The 18,290-nt window shown below is 42.4% G+C and overlaps 1 protein-coding gene across 1 annotated transcript in view; it reads right to left on the bottom strand.

Moving 5' to 3' along the window:
• The window catches only part of gig (TSC complex subunit tuberin), a 686,003-nt gene that overhangs the window by 274,008 nt on the left and 393,705 nt on the right, over nt 1-18,290 (bottom strand). The window contains exons 18-19 of the mRNA XM_080266862.1: nt 3,684-3,771; nt 3,180-3,416 (exon numbers count right to left, since the gene is read on the bottom strand). Coding sequence (XP_080122988.1) covers nt 3,180-3,416; nt 3,684-3,771 — 325 coding nt within the window. The remainder of the gene's footprint in view (nt 1-3,179; nt 3,417-3,683; nt 3,772-18,290) is intronic.

Below are 18,290 nucleotides of genomic sequence, written 5' to 3'. Positions count from 1 at the left end.
ACGAGTTAATGTAAAAGTACAGTACACAATGAAAAAGCAAACATATGGACATAAGACTGAAAATAACTAGCTGTGGAAAAAATCTAAAACTCACATGAACAAAAAAACTCCTACAATTATAATACCTGAATAAGTTTCTGTTGATGAAAATTTCAGGAGCACAAGTCTGAGTCACAGAGACTTTTACTTGATAATCTACATCATGAGGAAAGGAAAAATATGATATTTAAGGTGGCAATTCAGATGAAGAGGGAGAATAACGACATTATAGGTGAGCAGTGTGTGCAGAATGATGGAGAAATGGCAGTGGTGAACAGTGGGGATATTAAAGATGCATGGAGAAAGCATCATAACCGGTTGTTGAATGAGGAGTTTGACTGGGACAAGGAAGGTTTAGAGCCAGCAGATCCAGTGTTTGGCTCTTGGCCTTTGATTGACGCTGCTACTGTGAGCATTCAATAGGCAGGATGCAGGTGGGGAAGGCAGCAGGTGTGTCAGGGTTGACTGCCGAAATGTTGAAGGCCTCAGGAGATATAGGAGTGAAGTTAGTCAATGATCTGATAAATATGATTATATATGAGTGTGTTGTTCCAGATGATTGGATGAAGAGTGTAACTGTAAATGTGTATAAAGGAAACGGCGATGTCCTGGAAAGAGGAAATTATAGAGGTCTAAATCTCTTAGACCAGATAATGAAGGTAATGGAGAGAGTTCTAGAAGGTATGATTAGATAAAGAGTGAATACTGATGAGATGCAGTTTGGGGTTATGCCAGGCAGGGGGATCACTGATGCCATATTCAGTGTTTGACAGATTCAGGAAAAATATATTGGGAAGAAAAGGGATCTGTATTTTGTTTTTGTTGATTTGGAGAAGGCCTTTGACAAAGTCCCTTGAGAGGTGGTGAAGTGAGATTGGGTTGGAGGAGTGGCTGGTCAAGGTGGTTATGGCCATGTATGTGGGTGCTCGTACCCAGGTAAGAGTGAATGGAAGTTTGAGTAATGAGTTTTCCATGAATGTTGGTGTGCATCAGGGGTCAGTTGTGAGTCCCATGTTGTTTATCATGGTTCTTGAAGCCCTCTCATGTGACTTCAGAAATGGACTCATGTGGGAGATGTTGTATGCTGATGATTTGGTGTTGACTGCAGAGAACAAAAGAGAGGCGGAGGAAAGATTTAGGAAGTGGAGAGATGGTACGGTGCACAAGGGCTTCAGGGTAAATGCAGATAAAACAAAAGTGATGATATCTAGGGTTGGTGGTGGTACTGTCAAAGACGAGGGAGAGTTGCCATGTGCAGTTTGCCACAAGGGTGTGGAAAGCAATTCCATCTTGTGTAGTGTTTGTGATAAGTGGATACACAAGAGATGTAGTTGTATCAGGGGTAGACTGTGAGATAATGCTGATTTTATGTGTGCGGTGTGTCGAGGAGAGCAGGTGGATATTGTCAGGGGTGAAATGATTGAAGTTGCTTGGGAGTCTCTTGAGTGTGTGGAAGAGTTTTGTTATTTGGGAGACATGTTGTGTGCTGGAGGTGGGGCTGGAGCTAGCACTGTGGCTAGGGTGAGAAGTGGTTGGAAGAAGTTCAGGGAGCTCTTGCCTCTCCTGACATTGATGACTCTCCCTACATGCTATTGGGTCTTTGTATGCAGCATGTGTTAGGAGTGTAATGCTGTATGGTAGTGAAACCTGGGCAGTAAAGCAGAAGGATATTCGCAGGCTCAGACGTACAGAAATGACAATGATTAGGTGGATGTGCAGTGCGTCCCTGCGTGCAAGGTCTGGGGGGGCTGGGTTTACGATGGAAGAGTTGAGGTAGGATAGGACTGAAGTGTATTGGTGTTGTGATGAGGCAAGGTAGACTGAGATGGTTTGGGCATGTGGAGAGGATGGGGGATGATAATTGGGTGCAGAAGGTGAGAAGTGTTAATATTTGGGGGTGGGGTTGTGAGGGGTACACCGAGAAAGATGTGGGACGAGGTCATTAAGTGTGACCTCAGAGTCAAGGGACTGAACAGGGAGGCTGCAATAGATTGTGCAGCATGGAGAACTGCCATTAGGTGACCAAGGCCGACGCATGCAAGCACGTTGGAGCCTTCAAAAACAAAAACGAAAACGAAATAAAATTGTCAGGCAAATAATTTTGCTGCTTAATTACTTCAGATGAGAAAAATTACTATGGCTTGTGGTATGTGGTGCCAGCCAAGGTATGGTCATGTGCTATGCACAAGTTTGAATCCCAAAAAGAGGTGCAGAGATCATGTGATGCCATCTCAAAATTATTCTATCTATCTATTGCCAGACACCTCAATCCCGTTTGGGGTGGCCACAAACTAATTGCCTCCACGTCGCCATGTCCCCCGCCATTTCACTGCCCTGCTCCCAACTCACACCCCCCTCTCTCATATACCTCTCCACCCCATCCCTCGATCTCATCCTCGGCCTCCCCCTCCCTCTTCCCTCCTCCACCTCACTCACATACACTCTCTTCGTCAGTCTCTCACCCTCCATCCTCTCCACATGGCCAAACCACCTCAGTGTGTTCCTCAAAAAGCTTCCTATCACATCCACATCCACACCACAACGCTCCTTTATATCCACATTCGTCAGCCTGTCTCTCCATGTGACTCCACAGGCTCCCCTTAAATAACTCATTTCCACTGCTCTCACTCTTGACTTGTGTCCTTCCAACAACATCCAAACTTCATTTCCATACATTAGAGTTGGTATCACAATACTGTCATGTAGTAACTTTTTCACTTCCATGCTCACTTCCCTGTTTCTTATCACTGCTTTCAAAGAACCAGCAATCTTTCTTCCCAGCTGTACCCTTTCAAGCACTTCACCCTCCAAACCTCCATCCTTACTCATCACATTACCCAAGTACTTAAACGTACTCACATTTTCGAATTCCTCACCATCCAACCTCGCTGTACATTCACTGACTTCACCTCTCTCAAAGACCATTAATGCAAATGTAATTACAGTACATACATATATAGTAGTTAAAGCAGGGATTCTAATGGCTGAATGATGTGCAAATCACTGTTCAACTCATGTCACTGGATATCCTGCTGATTGTTAATCCACTTTCATACTTTTTCTGTCCTGATTCTATATGCTACCTCACCCCATCCTCCAATGGAGAAAAAAAAGATGATGATGACAGAATGCTCCCCCACCTGTTGGGGCTCTGATGAATATTTCTGCCCATCCCTGGCACCAACATGCACAGAGGTGTGGTCTTCTTTCATTCTCAGCTTTGGTAGCAGCAGCAGCTGCAGCAGCAGCACAGGGATCAACAGATATATCCTCCTCAGTCTCATCAGCTGGAGGAACTGACCCCACATTGCTCCCCAGCACCAGTCGGTCCATTCCTTCACAAACTCCTCCGCTGCCCCATGCTAAACCACTGTCTGCTGGAGGTGTGACATAGTGGACATTCAATTAATATGTTGTGAGGACAATGAAAATATTACAACAATATCAGCAACCTTTCTCCAATCTCCTCAACTCTGATGTGACTCAATAAAATAGTAAACCTATTCAACACACAAAAAACGGTCTAACAAATACAGTCCATGCACTCTGTTCAATTTTGGTATGACTTGAAGGTGAAAATTAGTCAACTTTTAACATTCTTGCGTGAGAATGATAATGTAACAATAAGGAAAATGGTTTCTCACCTTGGTCAGCCAAAGGAGCAAGGGAATCTCCATCCCTTGTAACACTCCTCATGTGCAAGTCATCCTTACTCTGTGGTTTGTACTTGGCCTGTAGAATAGAGATTTTATTACACTATGACTATAATTTATTAGTATCCTTCTCCCATATAATAAAGCTGTATTCTAATTCTCTTTGCAGAAACATTTTAAAACAGCCTGAGCTCTACTTGGTCAGAAAAGCAGTACATATTTTATTCCTCTTTTCTTCAGCAGTGCTGGTACCCGTAAGGTGATTCAAACTTGCCTGTAATCACACGCAACCAGTGTAGGGTAAGGGGGCACACTGTAGCAAGCCTTTAGTGTTAGGCATAGGTAATCCCAGTTGTTGTTGGTGCCTCAGTGTGGTGTTCTTTGTATCTCAACGGTTAGTAACATGCAGATAGAAGATGGGTGACACCACATATTTGGAAGTCTACACGTTTTGTTTATATTGAACTTTTTGTACTGATAGCAAATAAGCAGGTATGAGGAAACGAATTCACTTCTTTCCAGCATCTCTATTATTAAAAATTCTTGTAGGTTTCCTTTGACCTGCTGTGTAATGCTGCAACCATTCAACAACTCTCCTGTCTCAATATTCAGATCAGCAGAGTAATGGAATGCTATATGATGACGGAATCTGATATAGCTTAGTAAATTACTTTCAAGTTACAAGTGCTGTATACTGTATTATCATTATTAAAACTTCCCACATTCCTGTGGGGAGTTTTCTGGTTTTTGTCAATATTATCATTATTACAGTATTGTATTTCATTCCTTCCTCGTTCTTTCTTTTTACGGGCGATTTTACACTCCCTCTTCTGTCTTTCATTCCTTCAGTCTTTCCTCTTCCTTCTGCCTATGGGTGACTCTACACTGAGTGACAAGCCAAATGGTTTCCTGTATGCCAGGAAACTATTTACTACGCTGGGTGGTAACCATATAACCAAATTTTGGCGCCTGGTGGATTAGTGGGTAATTCTTGTGCTCCATTTGGATTGAGCCAGTGAAGGTTTATATCCAAGGGGTGGTTGGGGTTTATTGCTCATGTAATGCTGCTCAGGGATGAGTGAGGTTGGTCACTCTCATCTTAAATGTCAGGACCAACTGCCTAGCCCTGGGCTCCTATGCTCCTCATGGGGCAACATAGGACTGGATGATGGATGGATGGATGGAGTATTGTATTCTTACTTATTTTCAAATTGTGATATTTCAAAGGCTATTTGGCCTACAGTCTTCAAACTTGGTCAACTTAGTCGGATGACTATCTGCTCCTTTTGGCCAAATATAGTGGCAATCAGTCAACTGGATCTCCAGACATTATCCAGAACACAGAGAAGTGAGTTAGCAATGCTATCTCAAGAACTGCTTAAGCCAGGATGCTGTAATATTACAACAAAATAGCCTTAAGAGGCAGAAAGAGAGTATGGTTCCAATTGGCTGATTATTCTCTGAGATCGCCTGAGGTAAAAAATTGGGACTTTACCAAATATTCTGGATATCACTTAATTTCCCACGAAGGATTAATGCTAGAGCCACCAAACTTGGTGGACTTACACTCTGTGATGACCTAAGGTGACATGCACAAGATCAATGACCTTAACCTCCCATTTTAAAAATTGGAACTTTTCCAGATATTCTGGGTGTAACCAAATTTTCCAAGAAGGATTAAAACTAGAGCCACCAAACTTTGTCAACTTTCAGACAGTGAAAGATAAGGTGACTTGAACAAGATCAGTGACCTTGACCTCAAGGTCTTACTATAGCTAGGCTTCTAGCAGGTAATGGTTGTGGGATGTTTTTATCAAAATTGTCCTTGGAATATTTCATGGTGTTCTAGTTATTATTATTGTCATCCCCCCAAAATTACGGGGGTTACATTGCAGGGCAGTACTCCCAAAGTGGATAGAAAGCCGATGGCAAGGAGAGCTGGAACTCCCGTTTCATCTGCCCTCGGGACTAGTCCTGACCATCCCCCTTTGCTGAACCTTTTCAGTGTTTAAATAACACAGAGAGCCCAGCATGCTCCCCAATACAAGTTCCACTAACTATCAACACCACACTACTTGAACATTACCCACTCACTTCCTTTTCAAAATTAAAAAAGAAAAATAGCAGCTAATAACCAAGCCTCAGAGTCCCCATGGGGTGGGACCATAAATGCCCCCACCATCCGCCCCTCTCCCGGTGACAAATCTATGAGCTGCCTGGAACCACTGTCTGACTCACTTCTTCATTTCTGCAACATGTGCGGCCTTTCCTCTAACTTTCCCTCTGTTGAGCACCAACTACTCCTTTAAACCTCATCTCTTCTTAACTGAGACTCAGCTGTCTGAGGTAACTGACAGCAAAACCATTTCTTTATCATCCTACTTTCTCTATACTCATTTCAAAGCCAAAGGTGGCTGCTGTGTATATGTACGCAACGACTTCTTTTGCTCTCACGTTCCTGAACTTGACTCTTCTGAATTCTCTACTCTCTGGCTTCGGCTTTCCTGTCATTCTCTGACTAAATATATCTGTGCTGTTTACTTACCCCGTAACTCTACTATGTAAAATTCTTCAACTATCTTACTTGTACGATGGAACACATTCTATCCATTTCTCTTTTCTCTGAAATCTCCATTTTAGGAGATCTCAATGTTCGCCACCACCTTTGGCTCTCCTCTCCTTTCACTGATCCACCTGGTGAACAAGCCTATGTCTTTTCTATCCTTAATAACCTAGAGCAGCTTGTACGGTACCTTACCTGTATCCCTGATCGCCTTGGAGAAAGCTCCAACATACCTGACCTCTTCCTTACAACTAATCTTTCTGCTTACACTGTTAATCTTTCCTCTCTGTTGGGCTCCGCCGATTACAACATTATTACCTTAACCTGTCCTATCGCTCCAGTATGGCCTGTGGACTCTCCGAAGAAATGTCAATTGTGGCACTTTGGAGCTGCTGATTGGGAGGCCCTCAGGCAGTACTTCTTTGATTTTCCCTGGAATGATTTTGCTTCCATGGCTGGGAGCCATCTTAGTGTGCCTTACACATTACAGAGGTTATTCTCTCGGGCATGGAACCATACATTCCCTTCTCATATCTTTGACTCATGCAAGAAAGCCTTGGTTTAAGCATGCTTGTTCTAATGCTGTCCACAGCAAGGAGAGGGCCTATAAAAGGTGCCAGAGCCAACCCACCCCTGAATCACATTTTTTTTATTTTTCTACCAAGAATTGTGCTATGTCTGTTCTTCACTCTGCTAAAAATAATTTCATCCATACTAAATACTATACTCTCAACTCTCCAACTCAAATTCTTCCCGCTCCTCCTGGCACCTTGCCAGAAACCTTTCCAGTAACTTCACCTCATCATCCTTCCCTCCTTTTTTCTACTCTGATGGTTCTGTAGCTATTTCTTCTATTGATGAAGCAGATCTCTTTGCTCGGACTTTCTCTTCCAATTCCACCTTAGATGATTCCGGTGCTGTTCCTCCATCATTTCCCCCCTCAGACTTCCTCATGGCTGACATTAAAATTTTTTCAGCTGATGTATTTTCTGCCATCACTTGCCTCAATGTTATCAAGGCATATGGACCTGATGGGGTCCCTCCTGTTGTCCTCAAGAACTGTACTTCTGTGCTTACACCCTACCTGGGTAAACTCTTTCGCCTTTGTCAACCAACTTGCACCTTTCCTTCCTGCTGGACATTTCCTCTCATTCAGCCAGTCCCAAAGAAGGGTGACCATTCCCAACCCTCTAACTATCGCCCAAATGCTTTAACATCCTGTGTCCAAAAGTTATCGAGTCTAATCTTAACAGAAAAATTTTTAAGCATCTTTCCTATCATAACCTTCTTTCTGATCGTCATTATGCGTTCCATCAGGGACGCTCCACTGGCGATCTTCTCACCTACCTTTCAGACTCCTGGTCTTTCTCCTTTCGGGACTTTGGCGAAAGCTTTGCCACTGCACTTGACATCTCAAAGGCTTTCAATCGAGTCTGGTATAAAGCTTTAATTTCCAAACTGCCCTCTTACGGTTTCTATCCTTCTATCTGTGCCTTCATCTATAGCTTACTTTCTGGTCGTTCTATAGCCGCTGTTGTAGATGGCCATCGTTCTTCTCCTAGATCTATCAATAGTGGTGTTCCTCAGGGCTCTGTCCTATCACCAACTCTCTCCCTTTTATTAATCAATGACCTTCCAAGGTGTACATGTAACCTATCCACTCATACGCTGATGACTCCACCCTTCACCTTTCCATTCGGTTCCCGCAACGTCCATCTCACCAGCTACTTCAACAAACAAAGGATGAGGCTATGGCATGCCTAATGTCTGACTTGGCTTGAATCTCTGATTGGGGTAAAAATAATCTTGTTGTTTTTTACGCATCAAAGACTCAGTTCCTACACCTATCAACCTGACAAAATCTTCCACAGGTGTACCCACTAATGTTTAATAATATTCAGCTTAATCCTGCAGCACCCTTAAATGTGCTTGGGCTTTCATTCACTTGGGACGTATCTTGGAAAGATCATATTACATCTCCTGTAAAATCTGCTTCCAAGAGATTAGGTGTGCTAAGCCAACTCCGTTCCTTCTTTACCCCTGCACAACTGTTGACTCTATACAGGGGTTTTATCTGCCCCTGTGTAGAGTACAACTCTCATGAGTGGGGAGGTTCTCCACATACAGCTATTCTCAACAGGGTGGAGTCACAGGCTTTTTGTCTCATTAATTCTCCTCCTCTTACTGACTCCCTTCAGCCTCTGTCTCTTCGCTGCACTGTTGCATCTTTATCTCTTTTTTATCGCTACTTCAATGGTCACTGCTCCTCTGAACTGTCTGTTTGCATTCCTCCACCTCTACGACAGGCGCGTAGCACCCATATAGAGGCAAACTCTCATCCCTTTTCTGTCCAACTCTCTAATGCAAGAGTTAACCATAACTCCCAGTCCTTCATTGATGCAACAGGTCAACTCTGGAACTGTCTCCCTCTGTCGGTATTTCCTGCTAGCTATGATCTCCAGTCCTTCAAACGCAGTGTGTCCAGGCATCTCGAAATGATCGGATCTTGAACTTGGCGCTCTCTAGCATTTTGTTTTTCCCTTGGAAAGAACAGTTTTTGTGGGCTTGTTGGCCTTTGGTCCCTTCTTCCTAAAAATCAACAGTGGTGTTCCTCAGGGCTCTGTCCTTTCACCAACTATCTTCCTTTTATGCATCAATAATCTTCTAAGCTGTACATCTAACCCTAACCACACATACACTGATGATTCCACCTTTCCATTCTGTTCTTTCTACGTCCATCTCAGCAGTTATTTCAGCAAACAAGGGATGAGGCTATGGGACACCTAATGTCTGACTTGGCTCGTATCTCTGACTGGGGTAAAAATAATCTTATTCTTAATGCATCAAAGACTCAGTTCTTACATTTATCAACCTGACAAAATCTTCCACAGGAGTACTCACTAATGTTTAATAATATCCAGCTTAATCCTGCATCATCCTTAAACATACTTGGGGTTTCATTCTCTCAGGACTTGTCATGGAAAGATCATATTACATCTATCCATCCATCATCCAATCCTACATTGCCCCATCAGGAGCGTAGGACCCCGGGGCTAGGCATTTAGGATGAGAGTGATCAGCCTCACTCATCCCTGAGTGGCATTATATAAGCAATCAACCCCAACCATCCCTTGGATATAAACTTTCACCAACTCAATCCGACTGGAGAGCAATAATTACCCACTAAACCACCAGGCACCAAAATTTGGTTATATGGTTACCACCCAGCTTGGTAAATGGTTCCCTGGTGTACAGGTGACCATTTGGCTTGTCGCTCAGTGTACAGTCACCCACAGGCAGAAGGAAGAGGAAAGAATGAAGGAAAGAAAGACATGAGCGAGTGTAAAGTCACCCATAGGCAGAAGGACAAGGAATGAATGAAGGAAAGAAGCATAGAAGAGGATGGAAGGAAATGAGGATGGAGGTGAGGAAAGGGCAGACACCCAAGAGCAGCACTACATCGAGTGGGTGGATGGTGAGCTCTCCCACCTATCACCAAGATCGTACTACATCTCTTGTAAAATCTGCTTCCAAGAGATTAGGTGTGCTAATGGGACTCCATGCCTTCTTTACCCCTGCACAGCTGTTGACTTTATACACAGGTTTTATCTGCCCGTGTTGAGTATAACTCTCATGTGTGGGGAGGCTCTCCACATACATCTCTTCTCAATAGGGTGGAATCAAAGGCTTTTCTTCTCATTAACTCTCTTCCTTGTACTGACACCCTTCAACCTCTGTCTCTTCACTGCACTGTTGCATCTGTATCTCATTTCTATCACAACTTTAATGGTCAATTCTCCTCTCAACTGTCTGGTTGCATCCCTCCACCTCTACGACGGATGCGTAGCACCCATCTAGCAACAAACTCTCATCCCTTTTCTGTCCAACTCTCTAATGTAAAACTTAATCATTACTCTCAGTCCTTCATTTTTGCAACAGGTCAACTCTGGAACTGTCTCCTCTGTCTGTATTTCCTACCTCTTATGATCTCCAGTCTTTCAAATGCAGAATGTCCAGGCATCTTGAAATGAAAAGATCTTGAATTTGGTTCTCTTTTGTATTTTGTTTTTTTTCTTGGAAGGAACGGTTTGCGGGCTCCTGGCCTTTGATTCCTTCTCCCTCACATAAAAAAGAAAAAAAAAAAAGTAGCCCTTACAGTCATACTTTAACTATGTGATTGCCTACAAGCATTCTGCAGTATCACCCAAATCATCAAACATTTGAATCTTTTCGTTAACCTCTAAATACCGAAGCATGTCAATGTACACATTGACCACTTAAGCCCTTTCAGATGAATCACATCAATATACTGTGCCTTGTAAAAAACTGCCTGCACATTGCTCCGCCCCGATTGTGACATATATCCCTTCAAGCCAATGAGAACTACCCCTCCGGCCTCGGGTTTGGTGATCCAGCCTCTGAGGGCAGGGGGGGTCACCCCCCCTGTCAGACCACCCATTGCCTGAATGTTTCATCATCTGTCACATAATAACCCTCTCCGAAGACACTCCCACCCCTCTGTACGCCCCAGTAAGACGTTGTTAGTCGAAGTTTACTCCTCCTCCAACCACTAGGCCCATTCCATCCCCCTCCAGCCTCCCCACCTTCTCCCCCTACCTTGTATACCCCTACCTACCCTACCCCCTCCCTCCCTTTCAGCCCCATACTATCCTCCTACCCCCAATAAACCTTTGTGTGATAGCGAGCACGCAGCTTGGCTTGCTCTCCCCCCCCAAGCCTCCCCTCCCCACTCCCCCCACCCCCAACACATGTACAGCCGACAGCAGAAGTTCGTCCCTCTTAGCGTGCGTGATACGAGCCTCTTGATCTGGTAACACTGTATGAGATAGAGTTGACAGGTACGCTTTAAATGGCTAATATTAAAGAAATGTGTTCGGAGATAAGAACACATTCCCTAATGATAATATTAATTTGCAGCAGGTGGGATAATGTTATTGTGAAATGTTTGACACTGGTGTATGAAGATTCTTCGTTACGGACACAGACGCATAGGATTATTTGGACTGGACTGATGTTGCCAGCAAGTATTATATGAAATATTATAGAACGATTGCAGTCCTAAAGGTGAGGTTGCAAGAAAACACTAATTACGATGTCAGTTACACACTAAACAAACACAGAAACTGACAGTTCGTGTTTTGCCAGTATGCGGTTTAGTTTTACAAGTTAAATCACTTCCTTTTCCGACTTCTCTCCCCACCCGTCTCTTCTATTCCTAGTCATGCTCTGCCATCATCCACGTTTTATCATTAATGCTGAATACCCTATGTCTGTAGATAAACTGTGAGAAACAATATAAAAGTGTCAAATGAGCTTCATTTCCTCCTCCATCGCTTGAAATGTTATCCATGACTTAAATATAAATGTTAGTAACATGAATAAATCGTCACTGTGGTGGTTAGGAGACATTACTCGTCACATTATATAACATTTATATAACCATCGTTAATACAGTGTTCCAAATACACTCCCTCTCCACCCCTCGCCGTCTCCTCCCCTCCCCCTTCCACTGTCTCCATCACTTCTCCCCCCTCCCTTCCCCCCCTCTACCAGTACCCCTTGTTTCTCTTCCTCAACACCCCCAACCCTTCCCAACGATTTCATTTAACTGACTCTGCTTCTGTTTACCTCGCTAACTAGATCGGTTCTTCATAATTTGAATACAGTTATTACCATTTACAGGACTTTAAGTCTTAATTGTAATGACATTATAAACACAATACTCGTGCATGTTATATTGCCAACTGTATTACACACAAGTAACCAAATTACTTACATAACAATATGTCCATCGTAACTATCAGTGTTCAATACCATCCCCCCCTTGTGGATTCCTTCCCTCCTCGCCTCCTTCCCGCTTTCTGTATCCCTCACTCCTCCCTTCACGTTATAACATAATTATCTGTGTCCCAGCTTGTAATATATGTAATCCCTTCCTTCACCCAAAGTATTCCTGCTTCCAATCCCCCCCCCCACACACATTGTGTTCCGCACTAAAGTGAGACCTATGAGATACGTCTACTTATATATAATTTAAAACAATATGCCATCGACATACTTTGATCTGAACTCCCTCAGCGCATGATCTTACAAGGTCAGAGAATGCAGTCAGCAAGATTATCCCTATCATTCCATTCCCATAGCTGCATTGCATGGTTAGAACAAAAGGTAACGGCATGGCTGTCCGTCAGCGCCCTGAACATCTGTTCTGCAACTGCCGATATTATCGATACAGGAGTGACAAGGACTCGGATGGATAGGAAGCGAACCTTTACCATAATTAACCCTTACACCGCGACAATCTCATACTTCCACTTACATCTGCCTGCTGTCCGGGCTCATGACAAGCATATTCCGATAAGGGCTTAATCTACTCGTCCAGAGGGGTATAATCCCCCTTCATCGTATATTACGATGATTATGGCAGCCAAATGTATGAGGATACAGCTTTTGTGACTATCATCTATTTTGCTATATTTAATCGTAACTGAAGATCTACAAATTATCACCAAGAATACTGACAGTACTTTTAAGAAAATATTTTCTGGATGCGTGCAGATCATACAACATCTATCTATCTATAGCCCGACGCCCTAATCCCGAAAGGGTTGTCGCAGACAAAACGCCTCCAAGTCGCTCTGTCACCCACCATTTGACTCCCCTCCCCCCAACTCAACCCCCCCTCCCCCATATATTCCTCTCAACTCCATCCCTCCACCTCATCCTCGGTCTACCCCTCCCTCTCTCTCCCTCCACCTCACCTACATACACCCTCTTAGTCAGTCTTTCATTCTCCATTCTCTCCACATGCCCAAACCACCTCAGTCATACAACATACGCAATAATTATTTTTAATTTTATACTTTCTTTGGCGAAAAGAAGGACGTTTGTGCTTCATATTTTGTGTATGTTGGGATTTATAAAATAAGTGTAAGCAAGATATTAATGGTTAGAGGAGGAGAAATAAAATGATCATTAAACTGAGGCACTGACTGCCGTCCTTTGAACAGTTAATGCCTTTTGACCGCCATTGTCACGGTCATTATAATATTACACATTATTAAAGGATACTATACAAAAACATGACCCAAACATCGTTATGTTGTTCGATTCCCGAGACAAAAATGAAAAAGGGAGAGAAAAAGACATTTGAAATGACAAGGGAGAGAAGTTGGGCAGGGTCAATACAATAAGACGGTGGGGAGGGATTCGGAGTGTTGCAGGCTAGAAACAAAGGTCACTGGAAATGGGGGCGGAGGGAGGGGGGAGAAGTGATGGAAACAGTGGAAGGGGGAGGGGAGGAGACGGCGAGGGGGTGGAGAGGGAGTGTATTTTGGGCACTGTAAGAACGATAGTTAGGTAAGTGTTACATAAATGATGACGAGAAATGTCTCCTAACCACCACAGTGACAATTTATTCATGTTACTAACATTTATATTCAAGTCATTGATAACACTTCAAGCGATGGAGGAAAAGAAGCTCATTGACACTTTTATTTCCCACAGTTTACCTACAGACATACGATTTTCAACATTAACGATAAAACGTGGATGATGGCAGAGCATGACTTGGAAGAGGAGAGACGGGTGGGGAGAGAGGTCGGAAAGGGAAGTGACTTACCTTATAAAACAAAATCGCATACTGGCGAAACACGAACTGGCAGTTTCTGTTTGTTTAGTGTGTAACTGACATCGTAATTAGTGTTTTCTTGCAACCTCACCTTTAAGACTGCAATCGTTCTATAATATTTCATATAATACTTGCTGGCAACATCAGTCCAGTCCAAGTAATCCTAGGCGTCTGTGTCTGTAACGAAGAATCTTCATACACCAATGTCAAACATTTCACAATAACTTTATTATCCCACCTGCTGCAAATTAATATTATCATTAGAGAATGTGTTCTTAACTCCGAACACATTTCTTTAATATTAGCCATTTAAAGCGTACCTGTCAACTCTATCTCATACAGTGTTACCAGATCAACAGGCTCGTATCACGCACGCTAAGAGGGACGAACTTCTGCTGTCGGCTGTACATGTGCTTTATATGTATTGCCTCGATGTTTTTTTTTTTTCCCGTACCTTTTCATACCTGAAAATAATAAATGCTTCTCTGTATACTATTCTATTCATGCAAACATGCAATCACAGGCATCTGAGTCCCAGCCCCCCCTCCACCACCCCTCTACCTCAATACATCTATTACTCCCCATATGTGAATTATCTCCCCACACCTGCAAACACACCTGCTTGCATGTTTGATATGCTAAATCACATAGATTTTGTTTGTTTCAACTAGCCAAATTGGTTGTTACCTCAAATGATCTCCCAAGGTTCAACGTATGCGTTGTGAGCCTTCTCCCCAATCGAATTTTCTCACACCACACGTACATACACATCTGTTTTCATATAGCAGGTCAAGAACAAACTAAAGTGCTCTACTCTGATGAGAAAAGATGGTTTTATCCAACCTCCATACCAACAAACCTTCTCCCCACAGGGTACTTTATCTCCTCAAAAGCAAGTAATCTCCCCACACCCTAAAACACCTGTTCTCAGGCTTGGTGTGACATATGATATTGCAATGACCTATTTCAGTAACAGAAATAGTTATGAAAACTATGGGGGCTCCTGAAAATTTTGAGGGGTAACAATTTATTTTTTTCAACTCTGACCCTTGATTATGCGGTAACCATTAGGCCTAGGGGGGTGCCGATTGCGGTCAGGTGTGTAAATTCTTCCTCTTTAGCCAAAACATATTGATTTTCCCCTTGGTTAAAGTCGAAAAAACACCCCAGAATTGCGGTTCCAGTGGCAGACGAGCCAGATTGAATTGCAGTATTTAGGGGTTAAAGTGTATTTCAATATTATTTCTACAACCACAAATAACCAAAACTGCAAATAACAAAGCTGTGAATAGGGAGAGCTGACTGCATTACTGCTGCTGCTACTGTTGTTATTATAATTATAATAATTATTATTATTATCATCACTGCCATTACTTTTATTTATAACTGTTTTTGTTGTAGTTGTGTATTCTAAGTGTTTGGGGGTTATCTAAATCCTATATCTGCTGTGCATATCAGATTCATAACACTGTATTACACTTGTGTAATGAAGAAATACATAAAAAGTATCTGATAGCTCCCTGCTGAAGTGGCTGGATTTTTCCAGTCCACTGGATTTTTTCTGCATGAACCAGAAGCCACAACAACAACAGTGACAACTTGGTTTCAACAGGGAATCTCTGGCATGGAATGGTCAAACTTGAATAATCTCTCTTATTTTACCCTTATCTTCTTGTCTCATTCTCTAAGTTACTCTTCTCATTCTCACTCTTCTCTTACTGATGAACTAGTTCATTCTGTTCTTTCACACCAAATATAGTCTTCCTTTTCCAACATCAGTATCAACTTTGCTTTCAAAGACGCTCTGACACTCTATTAACATGTTTCTTTTAACCTTTTTTGTTCACCCCAGTAGTACTTATATTTTGTGAGAGAACTTCACACACATGTGAATACTTTCATTCTTGGCTGATGCAATCTTCAAAATTTGTTTTTACTTGCATTAAACAGAGGCATAAAACTTTTGGATCAGATAGTGAAGGTAATGGCGAGAGTCCGACAAAGAATGACGGGGTAGAGTGAATACCGACGAGGTGCAGTTTGGATTTATGCCACGAGAAGGGACCATTGATACCACATGCATTGTCTGACAGCTTAAGGAAAAATATATAGGAAAGAAAAGGGATCTGTACTTTGCTTTTGGTGAGACAAGGCCTTTGACAGTCCCTAGGGAGTTGGTATGGTGGGCAATGAGAAAGCTTGGGATCGAGGAGTGGTTGGTTAGAGTGGTTATGGCTATGTATGTGGATGCTCATACCCAGGTAAGAGTAAATGGATATTTAAGCAAGAGTTTTCTGTGAATGTTGAGGTGCATCAGGGACCTGTCTGTAGCTCCTTTTTGTCTGTCCTGGTGTTTGAAGCTCTGTCATGTGACTTCAGAATGGGACTCCCAGGGGAGGTGTATGCTGATGACTTGGTGTTGACTGCAGAGAATGAAAGGGAGGTGCAGGAAAGATTTAGGATATGGAGAGACAGAACGAGGCACAAGGGTTGGAAACTAAATGAGGATAAAACAAAAGTGATGACACTTAAGGCTGGTGGCAGTACTGTCAATTCAGAGTGTGCTGATGTGCAGTCTGCCTCAGGGGTGTAGGAAGTGACTACATCTTGTGCAGTACTTGTGATAAGTCTGTACATAAGAGATGTAGTGGTAACAGAAGTAGATTGCAAAATAATGTTGATTTCGTCTGTGCGGTCTGTTACAGTCTAAATGTAGAGATTGTCAGGTGCAAAAGAACTGATCTTGCAGGAGTCTCAAGTACATCAAGGAGTTTTGTTATTTTGGGGATATGTTTATATGCTGAGGGTGGGCCTGGATCTAGGGTATGGAGTGGTTGGAGGAAGTTCAGGGAACTGCTGCATCTCCTAAAATTGAGGGCTCTCCCTCCATGCTAAGGGATCTTCGTATGCAGCATATGTCAGGAGTGTCATACTGTAAGGTGGAGAGACCCAGACAGTGAAGGAAGAGGATATTCATAGGTTCAAACATACAGAAATGACAATGATTAGATGGATGCGTAGTGCGTCCTTGAATGTGAGAACTGCGGGTTTGGATTATGAATGAAGAGTTGAGAGAAAAGATGGAACTGGAATGTATTGGTGCTGTGATGGGGAGGAGCAGATTCAGATGGTTTGGATATGTGGAGAGGATGGAGGATGACAATTGGGTGTGAAAAGTGTGAACGTCTGGGGTAACGCTCTGGGAGGCAGAACGAAAAAGACCTGGGATGAGATCATTGAGTGTGACCTCAGGGATGAGACACTGAATAGAAAGGCTGCCAAAGATCAAGCAGCAAGGAGGGCTGCCATGAGGTGACCAGGGCCAATGCATGCAAGCATGCTAGAGCTTTTATAAATGATATGAATGATACGATACACCATACATTCCTGACTTCCTGAATGTTTGGTCCAGGTTATGAACTCCATGAATATAGTCATAATTTTGATAGTCAAGGCTCTGCTAAATGGCCAATTTTAGTAAAAAAAAAAAAAGCTTGACTAGATGCAGAATTTCATGGACTTTCTGATGATTGGCTTGGATTTATATTACAAGAAACAGTCATAAGGAAACTTAAAAATTATACATCTGGAAAAGTATGATAATTTAGTCACCAGTTTCTTGTATTTCTCCTGTGACTGCGGGAGTTGTATTTATCACTGTGGCCTCCCCTTTCACACAAGTAATTTATCACTGTCTTCTGAATGCCTCCCATGTGAAAACCTTGAACAGTACCTTGTGACTGGTGAAGGAACACTAAAGTTGGAATGGGCGTGATTGCTATACTTATAAATTTTTTTTTTTTTTTTTTTTTTTTTTTCATGATTACACAATAGAAATATGCATTATTATCAGAATTTTAATAAAAGTGTGATTATAATAGGAATTTCTTAAAAAGCATTACAAATTTTTCCTCCCCCCCCCCTTTTTTTTTTTTTGGTCAACAGTTGAAAACACAAACAAATCCATACTGCCAACTGTAATCCTCATGGGGAGGTGAACTAGGGTCAACTGTCACTGATCCAGAAAAAATTTAAAAAATGAGATATTAACCAAAGCATCTAATTCTCTGTACACCATCAATCATATATATATATACATATTTTTTTTTTTAAATAAATAACAGAACGGAGGAAGGAAAAACAAATGAATAAAAAAAAAAAAAAATAATCCATACACTCGATTACTGGTGTCCTCTGTTCATAAAATATCTGTAACAGTTAGACTTGAACAGTTGTGGGTTGAAATTTGAAGGGAAACAACTCTGGGGAAGCGAGTTCCAGAGAGATGCAGTTTGGGGAATGAAAGAATTCTGATAGGCAGAAGTTCTGCAATATGGCTGAGTGACATTCCAGTCATGAGCGCTACCAGATGCCTGTGTAGCAC

This window comes from Coenobita brevimanus, chromosome 22 (genome assembly GCF_032717465.1).
Source record: "Coenobita brevimanus isolate Jiangsu-jjx chromosome 22, ASM3271746v2, whole genome shotgun sequence".
In the NCBI taxonomy this organism is placed as follows: Eukaryota; Metazoa; Arthropoda; class Malacostraca; order Decapoda; family Coenobitidae; genus Coenobita; species Coenobita brevimanus.
This window is presented reverse-complemented; position numbering and strand designations above follow the sequence as displayed.